At 61.3% G+C, this 21,863-nt stretch overlaps 1 protein-coding gene across 1 annotated transcript; it reads left to right on the top strand.

Moving 5' to 3' along the window:
* The first annotated feature begins 121 nt into the window (after nucleotides 1–121).
* Nucleotides 122–21,673, top strand: ATP6V1B1 (ATPase H+ transporting V1 subunit B1). The gene is made up of 14 exons (XM_071455769.1): nucleotides 122–221; nucleotides 9,201–9,256; nucleotides 10,916–11,014; nucleotides 12,708–12,801; nucleotides 15,108–15,185; nucleotides 16,277–16,416; nucleotides 16,983–17,084; nucleotides 17,169–17,266; nucleotides 17,505–17,628; nucleotides 18,598–18,748; nucleotides 19,811–19,893; nucleotides 20,053–20,157; nucleotides 21,299–21,428; nucleotides 21,516–21,673. Exons 1-14 carry the CDS (start codon nucleotides 122–124, stop codon nucleotides 21,671–21,673), a joined length of 1,518 nt encoding a protein of 505 aa, XP_071311870.1.
* The last annotated feature ends 190 nt before the right edge of the window (nucleotides 21,674–21,863 follow it).

Raw genomic sequence — 21,863 nt, 5'->3', positions numbered from 1 at the left:
CCTTTGCCGCCGGTGTCGCGGGCGGGGCCGGGCCGGGGCTACAAAACCCGCGGCGCTGCCGTGTCCTGCCCGGCGGGACCGGGACCGTGACGGCGACAAGGACAGGGACAGGGACAGGGCCATGGCCGCCACCAAGGTGACAGCAGCGGCGACAGAGCTGGCGGCCGCCCGCGAGCACGGGCTGGCCGTGACCCGCGACTTCCACAGCAACCCCCGGCTGAGTGAGTGGGGGACACCGAGGGGACACCTCGGGGAGAGCCCCGGGGAGGGGAGGGACATCGCTCTGTCCCCGAGCAGTGGTGGCAGGGACGAGGTGGTGACACCGGGCAGGAGTGCGTGGGTGACACTGGAGCAGGTACAGGGACAGGCGGGTGGCACTGGGGCAGGCAGGGGTGACAGGGATAGGTGGGTGACACCGGGTTAGAAAGGGACAGAGGGGTGGCACTGGGACAGGCAGGGGTGACAGGGACGGGCGGGTGGCACTGGGACAGGCAGGGGTGACAGGGATGGATGGGCGGGTGACACTGGCTCAGGAGGGGACAGCTGGGTGGCACTGCGACAGGCAGGGTGGCACAGGGGCCACGTATGTCTCTCGGGGGGACAGGGGGACACTGTGGGGCTGCGGGGGTGTCCCCTCCTGGGCACCGCATCCACAAGGACCGGAGAAAGTGTCCCCACCCTGGGGACACCTGTGAGGCGCCGTGGTGACAACCGGAGCACCCTTCCCGCTGTGTCCCCATCCCACGGTGACATCGGGACACCTGGCACCGTGCCAGCGCCACACGGGTCTGGACGATCCCCCCTGTCACCTTGTCCCCAAGCCCCCCCTGTCACCAAGGGCGTCCCTTGTGACCTTGGCGCCTTCGCTGCTGCCGGGGCCCTTCGGAAGCCACCTCGCTGCGATGTCCCCAACCGGGTGGCTCCGGTCCCTCCCGAGCCGAGCTGGCCCTGCCCGGCCACCCGCCGTGTTTGCTGTCAACAGCGGCCACCCGCGGGTGTCTCCTGCCCGTGTCGCCTGGCCGAGCGCCAGCCCTTGGCTCGGGTGTCACCCGCGTGTCCCTTTGCCAGGAAAAAACCGCCCCAGTTTCTTCCCGCTGCTCGCGTTTGTCCCCTCGGGGGACGCGCTTGTCCCCTCCCTGTGCCCAGCCCGGCACCGCCACCCAGGCGGGGACAAAGTCCTGTCCCCGGTGTGTCCCTGTCACCCAGGTGGGCAGCTGGGACAGGCGGGTCCCAAAATGTTCTGGGAGGTGACAGCGGAGGCGGCAGGAAGGACAGAGGGGGGTGGCACAGATGGGGGGGGGGACCTGGCCGTGACATTCAGAGGGGTGGGGACATCCCTGAATACGGGGCAGGGGCAGCGTGGGGCTGTGGGCGCCTGAGCTCAAGGGGGTGCGGGGTTCCCCCAGTTCGGGGTCCCAGTTTGGAGTCCCAGTTCTGGGTCCCAATTCTGGGTCCCAGTTTGGGGTCCCAGTTTATGTTCCTGGTTTAGGGTCCCAGTTTAGGGTCCCAGTTTGGGGTCCCAGCTTGAGGTCCCAGTTTGGGGTCCCATTTTGGGATCCCAGTTTAGGGTCCTGGTTTGGAGTCCTAGCTTGCCATCCCAGCTTGGGGTCCCAGTTTGGGGTCCCAGTGTGGCACTGGGCACAGGGCTGGTGTTGCTGTCCCCAGCTACAGCCCAGTGCCTAGAACTGGGAGAACTGGGATGGGCAGGGATGGATGGATGGATGGATGGATGGATGGATGGATGGATGGATGGATGATGGATGGATGGATGGATGGAGGGATGATGGATGGATGATGGATGGATGGATGGATGGATGGATGGATGGATGGATGGATGGATGGATGATGGATGGATGGATGGATGATGGATGGATGATGGATGGATGATGGATGGATGATGGATGGATGGATGATGGATGGATGGATGGATGGATGATGGATGGATGGATGATGGATGGATGGATGGATGATGGATGGATGATGGATGGATGATGGATGATGGATGGATGGATGATGGATGGATGATGGATGGATGGATGGATGGATGGATGGATGGATGGATGATGGATGGATGGATGATGGATGGATGGATGGATGATGGATGGATGATGGATGGATGGATGATGGATGATGGATGGATGATGGATGGATGATGGATGGATGGATGATGGATGATGGATGATGGATGGATGGATGGATGGATGGATGATGGATGGATGGATGATGGATGGATGGATGGATGGATGGATGATGGATGGATGGATGATGGATGGATGGATGGATGGATGGATGGATCCATGGTTGGATGGATGATGGATGGATGGATCCATGGTTGGACGGACAGATGGACAGAGCAGGAGGCAGCACACCCAATTTGTGCCCCGCAGCCCCAGCCCAGCAGTGATTTTGGTGGGACGCTGCCACATCCCAGCTGTCCCCACCATCCCTGACACGCCTCCTGCTCCAGGCACGGTGTGGTCCCTTTGGGATCTGTCCCTGGTGCCGTTTGGGACTCGGGCAGCAGCAGAGGGGGATCCAGGGACACTCCCAGCCCTGGGCCACCCTGTCCTGGGGGGCTGTGACCCCACTGCCCCACAACAACCCCCACCCTTCATATCCCACATCCTTTAGGATCCCTCCCCTCTCCCCCTCTCCTCCCTCCCTGATTTTCTTTCCACCAGCAAAACCCACAGCGAGCAACGATTGAATTTCCCTCTCTTTTTTTTCTCTTTTTTTTTTTTGGTTTTTTTTTAATCCTCTTTTTTTTTTTTTTTTTCTTTTTTTTTTCCCCTCGCTGGCTTCACGCTTGGCTGGGGCCGCCTTTTCTGGGGCTGCCCCCACATGACTGTGCAGGTGTGTCTGGGAACCCGCGGCCGCCGGGCCCTAATTAGTGGCATAGAGTGTGACCCCCCGCCGGGCTTTTCACGGCCCCTGCCAGCCCCGGGCCAGCCCCGCGGGGTTGACAGCGCGGCACAAAGTGACACATGGCACAATGGGCAGGTCCGGGAGGCGACCAGGGCCGGCCGGGATTGGGGGAAGCGGTCACTTAGGGATTGTCGGAAAAGTCCCAGGGTGGGCTCGGGGCTGAGAGGGACTGGGAGGAGGAGTTGGAGGAGGAAACGGAGGAGTGGTGGGTTTGTGGGGTGGGTTCTGGAAATCGGGCATTCCTGGGGGCGTAAAGTCCCGGATTTTGGGTTGGGAGGGAGTTTAAATCCCACCCAGTGCCACCCTCAGGGACACCTCCCACTGTCCCAGGTGCTCCCGGCCCTGTCCCTGTCCCCTGGACGCTGCCAGGGATGGGGGATGCACCCAGCCCCATCCAGAGCCTGTGCCCGGCAGCCTCTGCCCCTCCCTGCCCCTGCCAGGGGTGCCAGGGGTGCCAGGGGTGGGGTCCCCCCTCTGTGCCCTGGGGGACACCGGGGACCCTCCCTGTGCCCCAGGGGGGCTCAGGACCAGCTCTGGAGCTGCTGGGGCAGCCCTGCACCCACAGCTTTGCTCTGGGACTGAGCACCTGGGGCATTCGGGGGCTGTTGATCCCTCCTGCTTCCCATCTCTGCTCCAGGTGTCCCCATCCCTGCCCAGCTCTGGAATTTGGGACGGGGGTTGAGCATCACTCACCCCACACCCAGCCCAGAGGATGAGGTGACAAAAAAGGGGAATGGCTCCCACTGGAAAAGGGGAGATTTGGGTGAGATTTTGGGAAGGAATTCCTGGCTGGGATGGCATTCCCAGATTTGCTGTGGCTGCCCCTGAATCCTTGGAAGCGCCCAAGGCCAGGCTGGATGGACTCGGATCCACCTGAGCTGGCGGAACGGGACAGCCCTTAAGCTCCATTCCCCGACCCCAGGCCCCCCATCGGAGGTGGCAGCGAGCCCCCGGCGCACTTTGCAGCCGAGCCCTACGTGCCGGGGGGCCGGGAGGGGCGGCGGGGGCTGCGGAGGGCAGGGCGGGCGAGCGGGAGCAATTAGCGGCGGGTGGAGCCGGCTCGGGTCCCCTTTGTCACCGGGGGCCGCGGTCCCCCCCGCGCGGGCAGCAGTGCGTGAGTGTCAGCGCTGACGGAGATCGCATGTGACAGCAGCTGTGAATTTGGGGCTGGGGGTGTGGAAAGGCCAGGTTGAAAGACTTTGCTGCCCCCTCGGCCCCTCGCCCCCCGCCCCCCGGCCGGCGGCCACGGCCCACCCAGCCCGCGGCTGCTGCGGCTGCGGCTTCATTATCGCTGCTGGGGCTTTCCGGTGCTCCCCCTGCGCTTCTCGGCCCTCCTCCTCCTCTTCTTGCTCTTCCTCTCCTTCTGTTCCGTCTCCTCTTCTTGTTCTTCTCTCCTCTTCCTCCTCCTTCTCTCTTCTCTTCTTCTTCTTCTTCTTCTTCTTCTTCTTCTTCTTCTTCTTCTTCTCCTTCTCTTCCTTCTCCTCTTCTTGTTCTTCTTCTCGTCCTCCTCCTCTTACTCCTCTTCTTCCTCTTCCTCCTCTTCTTCTTGTTATTCTCCTTCTCCTCCTCCTCTTCTCTTTCTCCTCCTCTTCTTCTCCTTCTCCTACTCCTTCCTGTCCTCATCCTCTTCTTCTCCTTCTCCTCTTCTTCCTCGTCCTTCCCTTCCTCCTCCTCTTTCTTCTTCTTCTTCTCTTTCTCATCCTTCTTGACATCTTCCACCTCTTCCTCCTCCCACATCTTCTTCCTCTTTTTCTCCTCTTCCTCCACTTCTTCTCTTTCATGTCCTTCTCCTTCTCCTCCTCTTCCTCTTCTTTCTCTTCTTTTTCTTCTTCATCTTCCCCTTCTTCCTCTTCTCCTGTGCCTTCTCTTCTTCTTCTTCTTCTTCTTCTTCTTCTTCTTCTTCTTCTTCTTCTTCTTCTCTTTCTCATCCTTCTTCCTCTCTTCCACCTCTTCCTCCTCCCTCGTCTTCTTCTTCTATTTCTCCTCTTCCTCCTTGTTCTTCTTCTTTTCCTTCTTTTCAATTTTCTCCTCCTCCTCCTCCTCTCTCCCCACCCCGATCCCTTCCCAGGCTGTCCTGTGGCGTTGCTGTCGTGATTTCCCGCTCTGTCCCGACAGAACATTCCAGAGCCTGGCAGGGATGAGGGGCTGGAATGACCCCTGAAATGTCCAAGGCCAGGCTGGACACCGGGCTTGGAGCAGCCTGGGGTGGTGGGAGGGGTCCCTGGATGGAACCGGGTGGGATTTGAGGCCCCTCCCAACCCAAACCAGTCCAGGATTCCTGGATGTCCAGAGGTCCCTGCCCATGGATGGATGGATGGATGGATGGGTGGATGGATGGATGATGGATGATGGATGGATGATGGATGATGGATGATGGATGGATGGATGCATGGATGGATGGATGGATGGATGGATGGATGGATGGATGGATGATGGATGGATGGATGATGGATGGATGATGGATGGATGGATGGATGATGGATGGATGGATGGAGGGATGGATGGATGGATGGATGGATGGATGGATGGATGATGGATGATGGATGGATGCATGGATGGATGGATGGATGGATGATGGATGGATGGATGGATGGATGGATGGATGGATGATGGATGGATGGATGGATGGATGGATGGATGATGGATGGATGGATGGATGGATGGATGGATGATGGATGGATGATGGATGGATGATGGATGGATGGATGGATGATGGATGGATGGATGGATGGATGGATGGATGGATGATGGATGGATGATGGATGGATGGATGGATGGATGGATGGATGATGGATGGATGATGGATGGATGGATGATGGATGGATGGATGGATGGATGGATGATGGATGGATGATGGATGGATGATGGATGGATGGATGGATGATGGATGATGGATGGATGATGGATGATGGATGGATGATGGATGGATGGATGGATGGATGGATGGATGATGGATGGATGATGGATGGATGGATGGATGGATGGATGGATGGATGGATGATGGATGGATGATGGATGATGGATGGATGATGGATGGATGGATGGATGGATGATGGATGGATGGATGATGGATGGATGGATGGATGATGGATGGATGGATGATGGATGGATGATGGATGGATGGATGGATGATGGATGGATGATGGATGATGGATGGATGATGGATGGATGGATGGATGGATGATGGATGGATGGATGGATGATGGATGGATGGATGATGGATGGATGATGGATGATGGATGGATGATGGATGGATGGATGGATGGATGATGGATGGATGGATGGATGGATGGATGATGGATGGATGATGGATGATGGATGGATGATGGATGGATGGATGGATGGATGATGGATGGATGGATGGATGATGGATGGATGGATGGATGATGGATGGATGATGGATGGATGATGGATGGATGATGGAGGGATGGATGGATGGATGGGACAATGGATGATGGATGGATGGATGGACAGACGGATGGACAGATGGATGGATTAAGGATGGATTTCCATACCACCCAAGAGCTCGGCTAATGATCCGATGTCACCCCCGGTGACACCAGCACCGCCAGAGGCTCCCACATTCCCGGTGGGAAGAGCCATCCTGGTGGGGCCAGAGGGCAGCCAGGAACGTCCCCAAGGGGGTGGCAGCCACTGGGACCTCACTGGTCACCCCCGTGGCAGGACAAGTGACACTCCCAGTGTCCCTGTGCCACGGTGGTGGCTTTGGGGCTGCTGGAAATAAAAATCCCAGAAACTCCAGCCAGGGGAAGGGAAGCGGGAACGGGAATAAAAGGCCGGATGGTCACTTTGGGAATAAAGGGGACAAAAGGCGGGGAGGGGGCTCCCAGTGTGCCGGCCCCTCCGGAGCCTGAATGGGCGAGCAGCAGGAACCGGCCCTAATTGGGGAAGGGCAGAGAAGGCTAATTAGCTAATTAGCTCCTGCTGTGGGGCTGGGAGCACCTCGTGGGGCTCAGCAAGGCCAAGGGCGGGAGGAGCTGGGATGGGGCACAAATCCAACTGGAGGGGAAAGGATTGGGGGCAGCCCTGGGAGAAGATGGAGTTGGGAAAGGTGGGAATTCCATCCCTGTGCTCTGTATCCCACCTGCAGAGCTGCTCCAGCTCCTGGATCCCAAATTCAAGAGGGTGTGGAGCTGCTGGAGCAAATCCAGAGCAGATTCCAGAGCTGTTTCCAGGGCTGGAGCCCCTCTGCTCTGGAGCCAGGCTGGGAGAGCTGGGAATGCTCCCCTGGAGAAGGGAAAAATCCAGGGAATGCTCAGAGTGCCTGCAGGGGCTCCAGGAGAGCTGCAGAGGGGCTGGGGACAAGGCCTGCAGGGACAGGAGCCAGGGAATGGCTCCCACTGGGAAAGGGGAGATTGGGCTGGGATCTTGGCAAGGAATTCCTGCCTGGGCTGGAATTCCCAGATTTGCTGGGGCTGCCCCTGGATCCCTGGCAGTGCCCAAGGCCAGGTTGGACACTGGGGTTTGGTCCACCTGGGACAGTGGAAGGTGCCAGAGGTGGAAATCCTGGGCTTTAAGGAATTCCCAACCCAAACCAATCTGGAATTCCATGATCCCATTGCTGGGATATCCGGGATCGCTGGCACTGCCCTGGCTGAGGGCAGGGGACACCGAGGGTCCCGTTGTGCCCCCGGGGTGACCCCACAGTGCCCCGTGGGGCTGTGTCTGGGGACTGGGCTGTGGCCGTGAGCTCCCTGGGGCTGTCCCCGCCGGGGGACAATGCCACGGTCAGCACGGGGACATCAGGGACCCCCGTCCCCGCGGGACGCCCCGCAGCTGGCCCGGCCTCTCCGATCCTATTAGGATCAGGTGGGAATGCCGGAGCCCGGTGTGGGAGAGGGGGCAGGGCATGAAAGGGCCCGGCGGGGTCAGCGGGGCCGGGGCAGCGCTCGGGGCTTTGACACTTCCTGCGAGGATCAAGGCGCGGCTTAGAGCCGGATCAGCTCCCCCGCACCTGCGCCCGCCGGGGGCCGATCCCAAACCCCGGAGATCCCAAACCCCGGCACTCCCGGGAGCCCATCCCAAACCCCGGAGATCCCAAACCCCGGCACTCCCGAGAGCCCATCCCAAAGCCCGGAGATCCCAAATCCCGGCGTTCCCGAGAGCCGATCCCAAACCCCGGCATTCTCAGGAGCCGATCTCAAACCCCAGCGCTCCCGGGAATTGATCCTAAACCCGGCGTTCCCGGGAGCCGATCCCAGTCCCGGCATTCCCAGGAACTGATCCTAAACATGGTACTCCCAGGAGCTGATCCAAATCCCGGCGTTCCCGGGAACTGATCCCAATCCTGGCACTCCCGGGAGTTGATCCCAATCCTGGCGTTCCCCGGAGCTGATCCCAATCCTGGCAGTCCCAGGGGCCGATCATAATCCTGACACTCCTGGGATCCAATCCCAATCCCAGAGCTGATCCCAAATCTGGCACTTCCGGGAGCGGATCCCACTCACAGGGTTCCCGGGAGCTGATCCAAATCCCGTCGTTCCCAGGATCCCATCCCTATCCCATTATTCCCGGGGACCCAATCCAAATCCCGTTATTCCCAGGGTCCCATCCCAAACCCAGAATCCCCGGGATCCGATCACAATCCCGGAATTTCCCAGGATCCCATCTCAGTCCTGGGATCCCATTCCAACCCTGGCATTCCCTGGGATCCGATCCCAATCCCATTATTCCCAGGATCCCATCCCAATCCCAGAATTCCCAGAATCCCAATCCCGAAATTCCCTGGATCTGTTGCCTCTCCCTGTGTTCCTGCCCAGCTTCACCCCCGTTTGTCACCCTTGTCCCCTGTCCGCCTTTGTCACCGCCTGTCCCGGGGTTGTCCCCGCGGGGTCACACCCTCCTTTCCCCACCCCAATGTCACCCCCGTGGTGTCCCCAGGGCCACCAGGATCCCCCCAGCGCCGAGGGGACTTTGGGAAGTGTCCCCACATCCCACAGGGCCAGGCAGGATCCTCGGGCAAGGCGTGACTGGGAGGGGACAAGGGGACACTTCCCTGCTGGCCCTGCTGGCATTCCCAGCGGTGACATCCCCGCCGGGCACTTGGGGACACCTCCAGAAGGTGACACAACCCCTGAGTACCGTGTCACCACTGAGGGACATTTCCTGCAGGACGGAGCGTCCAGTCGGGCCACCGCCGGTCACTCGGGGTGTCACCGGCACAGGGAAAGGGACACAGAGAGGGACAGGACGTGGGGGTGGCACTGCCCGGGTGGCCCCGTGGCCCTGGGCACTGACGGTGTCCCCTCCCCCAGCCTACAGGACAGTGTGCGGTGTCAACGGGCCCCTGGTGGTGCTGGACAACGTCAAGGTAGGGCCCTGGGGTGACATGGGGACAGCTTGGCGGTGGCACCTGCGACTGCCTGGGGACCCCCGTGCTGAGGGTGCAATGGGGGGAGTGTGTCCCCTGTCACCTGTCCCCAGTCCCCTGTCACCTGTCCCCTGGGCTGTCCCCTGTCCCCTCTTCATCTCTTGTCCCCTGGGCTGTCCCCTTTCCCTGGGCCATCCCTCCTGTCCCTTGTCCCCTTGGCTGTCCCCTGGGCTGTCCCCTCCTCTCCGGGGTCCGAGCTCCCTCCTCTGGACGCGCTCGGCAGCAGAGCCCTGTCCCCGCCTGCACGCGCGGGTGGCGTGTCCCCATGTCCCCGTGTCCCCGTGTCCCCATGTCCCGGTGTCCCAGTGTCCCCGTGTCCCGGTGTCCCAGTGTCCCCGTGTCCCCACGTCCCCGTGCGGTTGGTGTGTGCGCCGACACGGGGGACACTGGGGACATTCCGTGGGACGTGTGTGCGCTCGGTCCGGGCACCTTGTCCCCGGTGTCCCCGTGTCCCTGCCCGAGCTCAGCCCGTGTCCCCTGTGTCCTTGTGCCCTGTCCCCCGTGTCCCTGACCAAGCTCTGGCTCCTGTCCCTGTGTCCTGTGCACCTGCCTGAGTTCTGTCCCCTGTCCCCCTGCCCAGCTCTGTCCTCTGTCCCTCGTCACCTGTCCCTTGTCCCTTTTCCCAGCTCTGTCTCTTGTTCCCTGTCCCTTGTCCCCCATCTCCTGTCCCCTTTTCCCAGCTCTGTTCCTCGTCCCCCATCCCCTGTCCCCTTCCCCAGCTCTGTCCCCTGTCCCTTGTCCCCTGTCCCTTGTCCCCTGTCCCCTTCCCCAGCTCCATCCCTTGTCCCCTGTCCCTTGTCCCCTGTCCCTTGTGCCCTTTCCCAGCTCTGTTCCTCGTCCCCCATCCCCTGTCCCCTTTCCCAGCTCTGTCCCCTGTCCCTTGTCCCCCGTCCCAGCCCCATCTCCCACAGGGACCCTTCTCTGAGCGGGGCCACTCCACAACCGCCGTGTCCCCTCGCTGTCACCCTCCCTGTCCCTTGTCCCGCTCTCCTGGCTGGGCTGAGGCCACCGGTGTGACACCCAGAGGGTTTTGTCACCCGGTGTCGCATTTCCACGGCCCCTGTAATTTATTAATTAATCAGCTCAATCAAAGGAGGAGGAGGAGGAGGAGAGCCCTGAGCGTGCTGCGACATCGGCCATTGTCCCCAGAGCAGGACGTGTCCCCTCTACACAAACGTCCCCTCCGCGTGCCCCGCAGTGTCCCCATGAGTGCCACTCGTGCCTCATGGGGACACCTCTGCCTTGGAGGCGGTGGCAGCCTGGTGGTGGCAGCCTGGTGGCTCTGGCTGTGGCAGCGTTTGCTGTCACCTCCTCGGGAGTGGAAAATCCCCTCGACATCGGGGAAACTGAGGCACGGAGCGGTGCCACAGCCCAGGGGCAGCTCCGGGATGGGACAGTGACAGGCACAGGCAGCGCCACCTCCTGCCACCTCTTTGCCACCCGGTGTCCCCTCCCGCTCAAGAGTTTGGTGGCTTCAGGACCAAAGGAAGGGAAACTGAGGCAGCACCAGCGGAGCAGGCGGGGCTGGGGTGACAGGGGCGGGCTGAGGGGACAGAGGGGACACCGCCACCCCGTTTGCCAGTGTCGCTGTCCCCACAGTTCGCCCAGTACGCCGAGATCGTGAACTTCACCCTGCCCAACGGCACCACCCGCAGCGGGCAGGTGCTGGAGGTGATGGGAGCCAAGGCCATCGTGCAGGTGAGCGCGGGGACGCGGCGACACCGCGGGGACACGGCGACACCGCGGGGACACGGCGACAGCACCGCACTGCGACAGGCGGGGGCCACGCGGGCCAGGGCTCTGTCTCTGTCCCGGGTCTCTGTCCTTGTCTCGGGTCCCTGTCCCGGAGCTTTGTCCCGGGGTTCTGTCCCTGTCCCGAGTCCCTGTCCCAAGGCTCTGTTCCCGTCCCGGAGCTCTGTTCCTGTGCCGGAGCTCTGTCCCAGGTCCTTGTCCCAGAGCTCTGTCCCTGTCCCAGGTCCCTGTCCCTGTCCCAGGGCTCTGTCCCGTGGTTCTGTCCCTGTCCCAGGTCCCTGTCCCTGTCCCGGGTCCCTGTCCCAAGGCTCTGTCCCTGTCCCAGGGCTCTGTCCCGTGGCTCTGTCCCCCTCCAGTGGTGGCTGTCGGGCTCGTGTCCCTGCGCTCTTTAGAGGCGGGACCGATGTTCTGGGATGGCCAGGAATGTCCTGGGATGGGCAATGTCCTGGGACAGGTGACAGTGTCCTTGGACAGATAGCGGGGTCCTGTGATGGACAGTGTCCTGGGACAAATGTCCTGGGACAGGGGACAGTGTCCAGGGGTGTCCAGGGGTGTCATTGGATGGCCAGGGGTGTCCTGGGACAGGGGACAGTGTCATTGGATGGCCAGGGGTGTCCTGGACAGGCCGTGTCCCCTCCCTCACCCCACAACCCCACACTGACCCCCCCTCCATCCCAGGACTGCGCTGCCACCACCCCCTAAAGCCACCAACCCTGGGACAGCCCGGCCATTGTCCCCAATGCCACCAGCACTGGGACCGCAGTGGCTGCTGGGGTGTCCCCAAAGCCACCAGACATGGGACAGCGAGGCCATTGTCCCCAAAGCCACCAGCCCTGGGACAGCAGGGACCACCGGGGTGTCCTCAATGCCACCAGCCCTGGCTGGGGTGTCCCAAAAGCCACAAACCCTGGGACAGCAGAGACCACCGGGGTGTCCCCAGAGCCACCAGCCCCGGGACAGCGTTGGTTCCCGGGTGTCCCCAAAGCCACCAACCCCGGGACAGCGTTGGTTCCCGGGTGTCCCCAGAGCCGCGAGCCCCGGGGCTGTTTGGGGTCAAACCCCCCCTGATTAGCCCGGATCCCCCCCAGGTGGCCCCGCGGGGCTCGGCTCGGGGGGGCCGCGCAGCTGCCCCAAAATCGCGGCTCTGATGCCACCTGCGCCTCGGGGATGCCCTTTTAATCCTATTAGGGAGTCAGGCTCGGGCAGGGGGAAAAAAAGGGAGGAAAAAGGGATAAAAGGAAGGGGAAAAAAAAGAGAGAAAAGGGGATTTTTGCAGCCTCAGCGTTGTTGGGGGTGACCCGCAGCCACCTGGGGGGCTCCAAGTGTCACCTGTCACCGTCCCCAGCTCCCCCTGCTCCCAGGGGCCACCCGGCTCTAATTAAAGCGGCGAGCCGGGGGTTAATTAACGCAAATGATGCCAAATATTATCCGGATCAAAAAGGCTTTTCCCGCGGGTGCGGCATTCACCGCCCACCCCAAAAAATCCCCCCAAAGCCCCTCAAGAAGGGGTTTTTAACCCCAAACTTTGTCCCCTCTTTTATGTCCCCTCCCGGGGAGGGTTGGGGTGAGCGCGGGTCACATCACGCCCCCCAAAGCCTTAATTAATCCTGGTTAATTGCCCTCGGCGGGCACCCCGCAGGTGTTTGAGGGCACATCGGGCATCGATGCCAAGGCGACAACGTGCGAGTTCACGGGGGACATCCTGCGCACGCCGGTGTCCGAGGACATGCTGGGTGAGCGCGGGCACGGCTGGCACCGAAATCCGGGGGGGTTCGGGCGTTTGGGGTTCAGCTCCGGGGCCGAGAACGTCCCTGGGTCACCTCCGAGCTGTGACAGCCACCTAGGACAGGCCGGGACCCGTCCCCATGTCCCCATGTCCCCATGTCCCCATGTCCCCATGTCCCCATCACCCTGTCCCCGCGTCCTCTGTGCGCGGTGATCCCGCCTGGGATGGGGGAAGAAAGGAGGCCAGGTGAGGTGGCACCGGGTTCCTGAAAGTGTCACCTCGTCCCTGGGGGTGTCACCCCGTCCCTGGGGGTGTCACCCCACCGCTGGAAGTGTCCCCCTCTCCCTGTGTCACTGGGTCCCTGGCGGTGTCACCCCATCCCTGAAAACATCATCCTGTCCCTGGCGGTGCCACCGCATCCCTGGAGATGTCACCCCATCCCTGGAGGTGTCACCCCATCCCTGAAAGTGTCACCGCGTGCCTGGCAGTGTCACCCCATCCCTGAAAGCGTCCTTCTGTCCCTGGAGGTGTCACCGCATCCCTGGCGGTGCCACCCTATCCTTGGAGGTGCCACCCTGTCCCTGGCGGTGTCACCGCATCCCTGGAGGCGTCATCCCATCCCTATAAGTGTCACCCTACCCCCGGAGGTGTCACCCGATCCCTGAAAGCATCACCCCGTCCCTGGCGGTGCCACCGCATCCTTGGAGGTGTCCCCCCATTTCTGTCACCCTGTCCCTGGAGGTGTCACCCCAACCCTGGCAGTGTCACCCTATCCCTGGCATCCCTGCTAGTGTCACCCCATCCCTGAAAGCATCACCGCGTCCCTGGCGGTGTCACCCGTCCCTGGCGGTGTCACCGCGTCCCTGGCGGTGTCGCCCCACCCTTGGCGGTGTCACCGCGTCCCTGGCAGTGTCCCAGCCCGGGCTGGCCAGCGTCTGAATCCACCTGGCACAGTGGAACGTGTCCCCATGTCCCCATGGCAGGGAGGTGACATCGACGCCATTCAAGGTCCCTTCCCCCCCAAAACCACTCTGGGATCCAGCTCTGAGCCCCCCCCGTCCCCTCATGTCCCCCGAGCCCCCCAGACCCCGCCGGGGTCACTCGGGGTCGGGCCGGGGGGTGGCCCTGTCCCTGCGTTGTCCCCTCACCCACGGGGGCCGCGTGTCCGCCGCGATCCCGTCCCGCTCCCGCAAAGGGCAGGGGGCGGTGTCACCTCCCCCGTGTCGCCCCCCCTCCCGGTGTCGCCCCCCTGCCGCTCTCGGTGTCCCCCGGGAGTCGCCGCTGCCGTGGCCGCTGACCTTTCGTGCTCGGCGCTCGGCGCTGCCATCACCCTGATGCGCTGTGACACCGCCGCCGTGTCCCCGCACCGCCACCGCGTCCCGTGGGGCACAGGGGGGGCGGGGAGGGGACGGCAGCCACCGAGGCGAGGTCAGGGAACCGTGGCTTTGTGGCGATCGATGCCACCGCGGCTCCGAGACGGTCGATGAGGCTGAGAGGGAGCGGTGAGGCCGCGTCCCCTCCCTGGGGATGGTTTGGGGGGGGTTGGTGTCACCCCACTGAGCTGGGGACTGCGAGAGGGGAGTGACTGGGGACGTGGGGACACGGGGACAGAGTGATGGGGGTAATGGGGGTGATGGGGACATGGGGACAGGGTGATGGGGACATGGGGACACAGGGACAGAGTGATGGGGGTGATGGGGACTGAGAGAGGGGAGTGACTGGGGACGTGGGGACACGGGGACAGGGTGATGGGGACATGGGGACATGGGGACAGAATGATGGGGACACAGGAATAGGGTGATGGGGATGTGGGGACACAGGGATGGGGGTGATGGGGACATAGGGACACAGGGACAGGATGATGGGGATGTGGGGACACAGTGACAGGGTGATGGGGACATGGGGACACAGGGGCAGAGTGATGGGGGTGACTGGGGGCATGGGGTCATGGAAAGGATGTTGGGGACAAGGTCCTGTCCCCTGTGCCTTTATGGGGGTCTCAGTGTCATCCCCCTGCCTGGGAACACAAGGGGGAGGTGATGGAGGTGGCTGCGGGCATGGGGACACGGGGACAGGGCTATGGGGGTGGCTGGGGACGTGGGGGGGACATGGGGATCTTGTCCTCATGTGCCAGCACCTTCCTGCCACAGGAGCTGCGGTGTCACCCAGCCCGCAGGTGACACTTCCTGCCCCACTGCCCCCCGGTGCCTGTGTCCCCTCTGGGGTGGGAGGCACATCCCGGGATCAGGTTGGGGACCATGTCCCAGGGCCATGGTGGTGGCCTCAGGAGGGACAGTCCCCGTGTCCCCACAGGCCGCGTGTTCAACGGCTCCGCCAAACCCATCGACAGCGGCCCCCCAGTGATGGCCGAGGACTTCCTGGACATCAACGGTGACAGCAATGAGGGAATGCGGGAGGGGCTTGGGATGGGCTGGAACCGGGGGTGACAGCGTGCCCTGATGGTGTCACCGTGCCCTGTGGTGTCACCACATCCCTGCATCCATACATGGATCCATCCATCCATCATCCATCATCCATCCATCCATCATCCATCCATCATCCATCCATCATCCATCCATCATCCATCCATCCATCATCCATCATCCATCATCCATCCATCATCCATCCATCATCCATCCATCCATCCATCATCCATCCATCATCCATCCATCCATCATCCATCCATCCATCCATCCATCCATCCATCCATCCATCATCCATCCATCATCCATCCATCATCCATCATCCATCATCCATCCATCATCCATCCATCCATCATCCATCCATCCATCCATCCATCCATCCATCCATCATCCATCCATCATCCATCCATCATCCATCCATCATCCATCCATCCATCATCCATCCATCATCCATCCATCCATCCATCCATCCATCCATCATCCATCCATCATCCATCCATCCATCATCCATCCATCATCCATCCATCCATCATCCATCCATCCATCCATCCATCATCCATCCATCATCCATCCATCCATCATCCATCCATCATCCATCCATCATCCATCCATCATCCATCCATCCATCCATCATCCATCCATCCATCCATCCATCATCCATCCATCCATCCATCCATCATCCATCCATCATCCATCATCCATCCCATCATCCATCCATCATCCATCCATCCATCCATCCATCCATCATCCATCCATCATCCATCCATCCATCATCCATCCATCCATCCCTCCATCCCCACCAGAGTGCTCCAGGAGGGTGTCCAGGCACTGGGATGGTTCCTGTCCCCCCCCAGAGTGCCTCCCTGCTCATCTCCAGAACTTCCTTCCCAATTTTCACCACCAACCAGGGCCATCCCTGCATCCTCCTCCCCCCCATCCCTGGAAGTATCCAAGGCCAGGCTGGACAGGGCTTGGAGCACCCCGGGATGGTGGGAATTGTCTCTGGGTGGGACTGGATGTGTTCAAGGCCCCACCCAACCCCTCCATTCCATGATCCAGGCCAGCCCATCAACCCCCACGGGCGGATCTATCCTGAGGAGATGATCCAGACCGGGATCTCTCCCATCGACGTCATGAACAGCATCGCCCGCGGACAGAAAATTCCCATCTTCTCCGCCGCCGGGCTGCCCCACAATGAGGTGGGATTGTGGGAGGAGGAAGATGGAGGGGTTGGGAAGGTCAAATCCCTGCTCCTGGAGTCGGGAAGCTGCTGTCAGCTCGTGCCTCAGTTTCCCTGTTGGCACAGCAATCCCTGTGCACTGTGCGGGAGGATCTGGGCTGGTTTAGGGCCCCTAAATCCAGGGATTGGGGAGCTCCAGACCCTTCTCATGTCCCCACGAGTGTGGGATGGAGTAGGAGGGGTTGGAAATTCCAGAGGGGGATTGGGATTGGGATTGGGATTGGGATTGGGATGGAATGGGATCCATGGGGTGGAATGGGATGGCATGGCATGGGATCCTTGGCATAGGATTGGGATTGGTATTGGGATGGGATCCATGGGATGGGATTGGGATAGGATCCATAGGGTGGGATGGGATGGGAAGCATCCCTGACCAGTCAGAAGTGACCACGGGCAAGGCAGGATGCAGCAAGAGGGGGACACCCTGCTGGCCCCCGACCTGTGGGGCCATACCCCAGTCCCACGGGGGCCATGGCCGCTCCGGGGTGTCCCTGCTGCCACCCCTGTCTCTGTCCCCTCCCGCAGATCGCAGCTCAGATCTGCCGCCAGGCCGGGCTGGTGAAGAAATCCAAGGATGTGGTGGATTTCCATGAGGACAACTTTGCCATTGTCTTCGCGGCCATGGGGGTGAGTCAGGACATCCCAGGTGACCCCAGAACCACCCTGTCCCTGTGTCCCCATGTCCCCACCCGCCGACCGCGTGTCCCGCAGGTGAACATGGAGACCGCGCGGTTCTTCAAGTCGGACTTTGAGCAGAACGGCTCCATGGAGAACGTCTGCCTCTTCCTCAACCTGGCCAACGACCCCACGTGAGGCACAGCCCTGCCTCCTCCTCCTCTTCCTCTCCTTCTCCCTCCTCCTCTTCTTTTTTCTCCCTTCCTCCCTCCTTCCCTTCCTCCCTCCCTCCCTTCCTTCCTCCCTCCCTCACTCCCTCCCTCCCTTTCTTCCTTCCTTCCCTCTTCCTTCTCTCCCTTCCTTTCCTGGCACCCCAAACCTGCCCAGTGGGGGCTAATTAGCCTAATTGTGCTAATTGGGGGTGTCCCACAGGATCGAGAGGATCATCACGCCGCGGCTGGCGCTGACCACGGCCGAGTTCCTGGCGTACCAGTGCGAGAAGCACGTGCTGGTCATCCTGACCGACATGAGCTCCTACGCCGAGGCCCTCAGAGAGGTCAGCACAGGGTGGCCGCGGGGTTTGGGGGGCTCAGGGTGACAAGGACAGCCCAGGGTTCTTGGGGTACCTGGGGTGCTCAAGGTGACAAGGACAGATGGGGTTCTTGGGGTACCTGGGGGGCCCAGGGTGACAAGGACAGCTGGAGGTGTTTGGGGTTCTTGGGAGGTTTGGGGTGACAAGGACAGCCCAGGATCCTGGGAGAGTTTGGGATGCCCAGGGTGACAAGGAGAGCTGGAGGTCCCAGGGTCCTTGTGGGACTTGGGGTGCTCAGGGTGACAAGAACAGCTGGGGGTGACAGGGTCCTTGGGGAGTTTGGGGTGCTCAAGGTGACAAGGACAACTGGAGGAGTTTGGGGTTCTTGGGAGGTTTGGGGTGCTCAGGGTGACAAGGACAGATGGAGGTTCCAGGGTCCTTTGAGAGTTTGGGGTGCTCAGGGTGACAAGAACAGCTGGCGGTGACGGGGTTCTTGGGGATTTGGGGTGCTCAGGGTGACAAGGACAGCTGGGGGTGTTTGGGGTTCTTGGGAGGTTTGGGGTGCTCAGAATGACAAGGACAGCCCAGAGTTTTTGGGGTGTTTGGGGTCTATGGGGTGTCCAGGGTGCTTGGGGTGCTCAGGATTCTCAGCACACCTGGGGTTTCCACGGTTCTTGGGGTGTTTGGGGTACCTGGGGTGCTCAGGGTGACAAGCACATCTGGGTTTCCCATGGTTTTTGGGGTGTTTGGAGGTTTTGAGGTCTCTGAGGTGTTTGGGGCACCCACCACACCTGGGGTTTTTGGGGTGTCTGGGGTGCTCAGAATTCCCAGCACACCCGGAGCTCCCAAGCTTCTTGAGTTTTTTGGGGCGTTTGGGGCATGCAGCATACCTGGGATTTTTGGGGTTGCCTGGGCTGCTCAGGACACTCGTGTCCCTCGCGCCTCCCGTGGTTTTTGGGGTGTTTGGGATGCTCTGACCCCCCCACCCCGCAGGTGTCAGCAGCCAGGGAGGAGGTGCCAGGCCGCCGCGGCTTCCCCGGCTACATGTACACGGACCTGGCCACCATCTACGAGCGCGCCGGGCGCGTGGAGGGCAGGAACGGCTCCATCACCCAGATCCCCATCCTCACCATGCCCAACGACGGTCAGCGGGACACGGAGGGGCCGGGAACACCGGGAGGGGCGGGAACACCGTGGGAGATCGGGATGTCCCCACTCCGGGGAATCGCAGGGTTGGGAAATCCCAAATTGTGCTGGTTTTACTCGGTTTTGGGAGCTCCTGGGGTGGGGAGGCTGCTGGGGTGATTTAGGGTCTGAGAGTTCCCCATGTCCCCAGCAACCCTACAACATCTCCTGTTTGGGGTCCTTGGCTTCAAGATAAGAGGGTGACACCAAAACCCCTCTGTGCCATCCCAACCACCCCCATCCCCTCCCATCTGGGGTCACTGCAGGACAATGGGGTGACACCAAAACCCCTCTGTGCCATCCAAGCCACCCCATCCCCTCTCATTTAGGGTCCCAAACCCCAGGACAAGGAGGTGACACTGAGACCCCTCTGTGCCACCCCAACCACCTTCACCCCCTCCCATTTGGGGTCACTCCAGGACAAGGGAGTGACACCAAAACCCTCCCATTTGGGGTCCCCAGCTCCAGGACAATGGGGTGACACCAAAACCGCTCTGTGCCATCCAAGCCACTCCGTCCCCTCCCATTTGGGGTCACTCCAGGACAAGAGGGTGACACCAAAACCCTCCCATTTGGGGTCCCAAACTCCAGGACAATGGGGTGACACCAAAACCCCCCATGCCATCCCAACCACCCCCTTCCCCTCTCATTTGGGGTCACTCCACGACAAGGGGGTGACACCAAAACCCCTCTGTGCCACCCCAACCACCCCCATCCTCTCCCATTTGGGGTCACTCCAGGACAATGGGGGTGACACCAAAGCCCTCCCATTTGGGGTTCCCAGCCCCAGGACAAGGAGGTGACACTGAGACCCCTCTCTGCCATCCAAGCCACCCCATCCCCTCCCATTTGGGGTCCCAGCTCCAGGACAAGGGGGTGACACCAAACCCCCCTGTATGGACCTCAGTGGGGTCTGTGCTGCCCCGGTGACCCCACAGATGTCACACAGCGTTGTCCCGTGCCCAGCTGAGCTGCCAGCCCTGCTCTGGGGTCTCACAGCCCCTCTGTCCCCCCACCCCAGACATCACCCACCCCATCCCCGACCTGACCGGCTTCATCACCGAGGGCCAGATCTACGTGGACCGGCAGCTCCACAACCGCCAGGTTCGTTCCCAAACCCCTCCCCACCTCCAGGGATGGATCCAGGAGGGATCCAGGGATGGATCCAGCACCCACTGGGGCTGGAAACCACCCGGGAACACCGGGGGTAGGGGTGGGGTCCCCCAGGGCTGGCTGGACACTGGGGTCACTCCCACCCTACAGATTTACCCCCCCATCAACGTTCTGCCGTCCCTGTCCCGGCTGATGAAATCGGCCATCGGAGAGGGAATGACCAGGAAGGACCACGGGGACGTGTCCAACCAGCTGGTGAGGGCCTGGGGACACTCAGGGTGGGGCGTTTGTCACTTCAGGGCCCTCCTGTCCCCCTGCTTGGGAGGCGCAGGTGAGGCCCCACCCGTGGAGCTGCTCCTGCTCCCAGATCCCAAATTCAGGAGGGTTTGGAGCTGCTGGAGCAATTCCAGAGGAGGAGCTGCTCTGGAGCCAGGCTGGGAGAGCTGGGAATGTTCTCTTGGAAAAGGGAAGAGCTCAGAGCCCCAGGAATGGCCACGGGATTCCAGAGGAGAGCTCTGATTTTGGGATGATTCAGGATTGGATCCCACTGAGCTCCACGGGGTGTCCTAAATCCCAAATCTTCAGCTGCCTTTATTGGGATGGGGGGAGAATCCAGGGAAACACACAGGAATGCTGGGAATGCCCCAAATCCCTGGGAATGTCCAAAGCCAGGTTGGTTGGATGGATGGATGGATGGATGGATGGATGGATGGATGGATGGATGGATGGATGATGGTTGGATGGAACAGAATTGGGATGGGAGGAATTGGGATGATTTGGGATGAGATGGAATTGGGATGAAACGGGGTGGGATAAAATGAGATAGGGAGGAAATGGGATGGGATGGGATGGGATGGGATGGGATGGGATGGGATGGGATGGGATGGGGTGGGATGGTTGCTTCTGTGTCCTGTCCCTCCATGACACAGAAGCAACCCGGGGTAGGGGAAGGTGTCCCTAAACATGGAATGGGGGTGGAATGGGATGGGATTTAAGGTCCTTCCAACTCAAACTATCCCAGAGTTCTGGAGCCAGGCTGGAAGAGCTCAGAATGCCCACCTGGAGAAGGGAAAATTCCAGGGAATCCTCAGAGTCCCTGCAGGGGCTCCAGGAGAGCTGCAGAGGGGCTGGGGACAAGGCCTGCAGGGACAGGAGCCAGGGAATGGCTCCCACTGGGAAAGGGGAGATTGGGCTGGGATCTTGGCAAGGAATTCCTGCCTGGGCTGGAATTCCCAGATTTGCTGGGGCTGCCCCTGGATCCCTGGCAGTGCCCAAGGCCAGGTTGGGATGGATCTTTGAACCACTGGGATGGTGGGAGGTGTCCCTTGGTGTCCCCGGCCGGGCTGTGGGGTCCGTGCCCATCCCAATCCCTCGGTGGGATCCCTGGATCCCGCAGTACGCCTGCTACGCCATCGGGAAGGACGTGCAGGCCATGAAGGCCGTGGTGGGCGAGGAGGCCCTGTCTGCCGACGACCTCCTGTACCTGGAGTTCCTGCACAAGTTCGAGAAGCACTTCATCTCCCAGGGTGAGCCTCCGGCCCTAAACCGGGCATTTGGGATCCGGGAGAGCCCCTGCAGCAGCCCCAGATCCTCCACCCCGCTCGTCCCGGCAGGTCCCTACGAGAACCGGAGCATTTTCGAGTCGCTGGACATTGGCTGGCAGCTCCTGCGCATCTTCCCCAAGCAGCTCCTCAAGCGCATCCCCGAGAACATCCTGGCGGAGTTCTACCCCCGCGAGGCCAAGGCGCCCGAGCAGGGCACGGCCCTGTGACCCCAGACCCACACAAATCCCCCTTTTCCTGCAATCGGATCCCCCTTCCCTAAAATCTTTGGCAAAAAAATTTGTTATTATTGGTGAATAAACAACTGTGGTCACCAAACCCTTCTGTTCTCCAACATTTCCTTTCCATGGCCATGGAATTCCCACCCTGGGAACGCCTGGAGCAGCAGTTCCTGACCCC

The sequence above is a fragment of the Agelaius tricolor genome, unplaced genomic scaffold (genome assembly GCF_023055355.1).
Source record: "Agelaius tricolor isolate 1412-34295 unplaced genomic scaffold, bAgeTri1.0.p SCAF_54, whole genome shotgun sequence".
In the NCBI taxonomy this organism is placed as follows: Eukaryota; Metazoa; Chordata; class Aves; order Passeriformes; family Icteridae; genus Agelaius; species Agelaius tricolor.
Note: the sequence above shows the minus strand (reverse complement) of the source record. Positions and strands in the feature narration are given on the sequence as shown.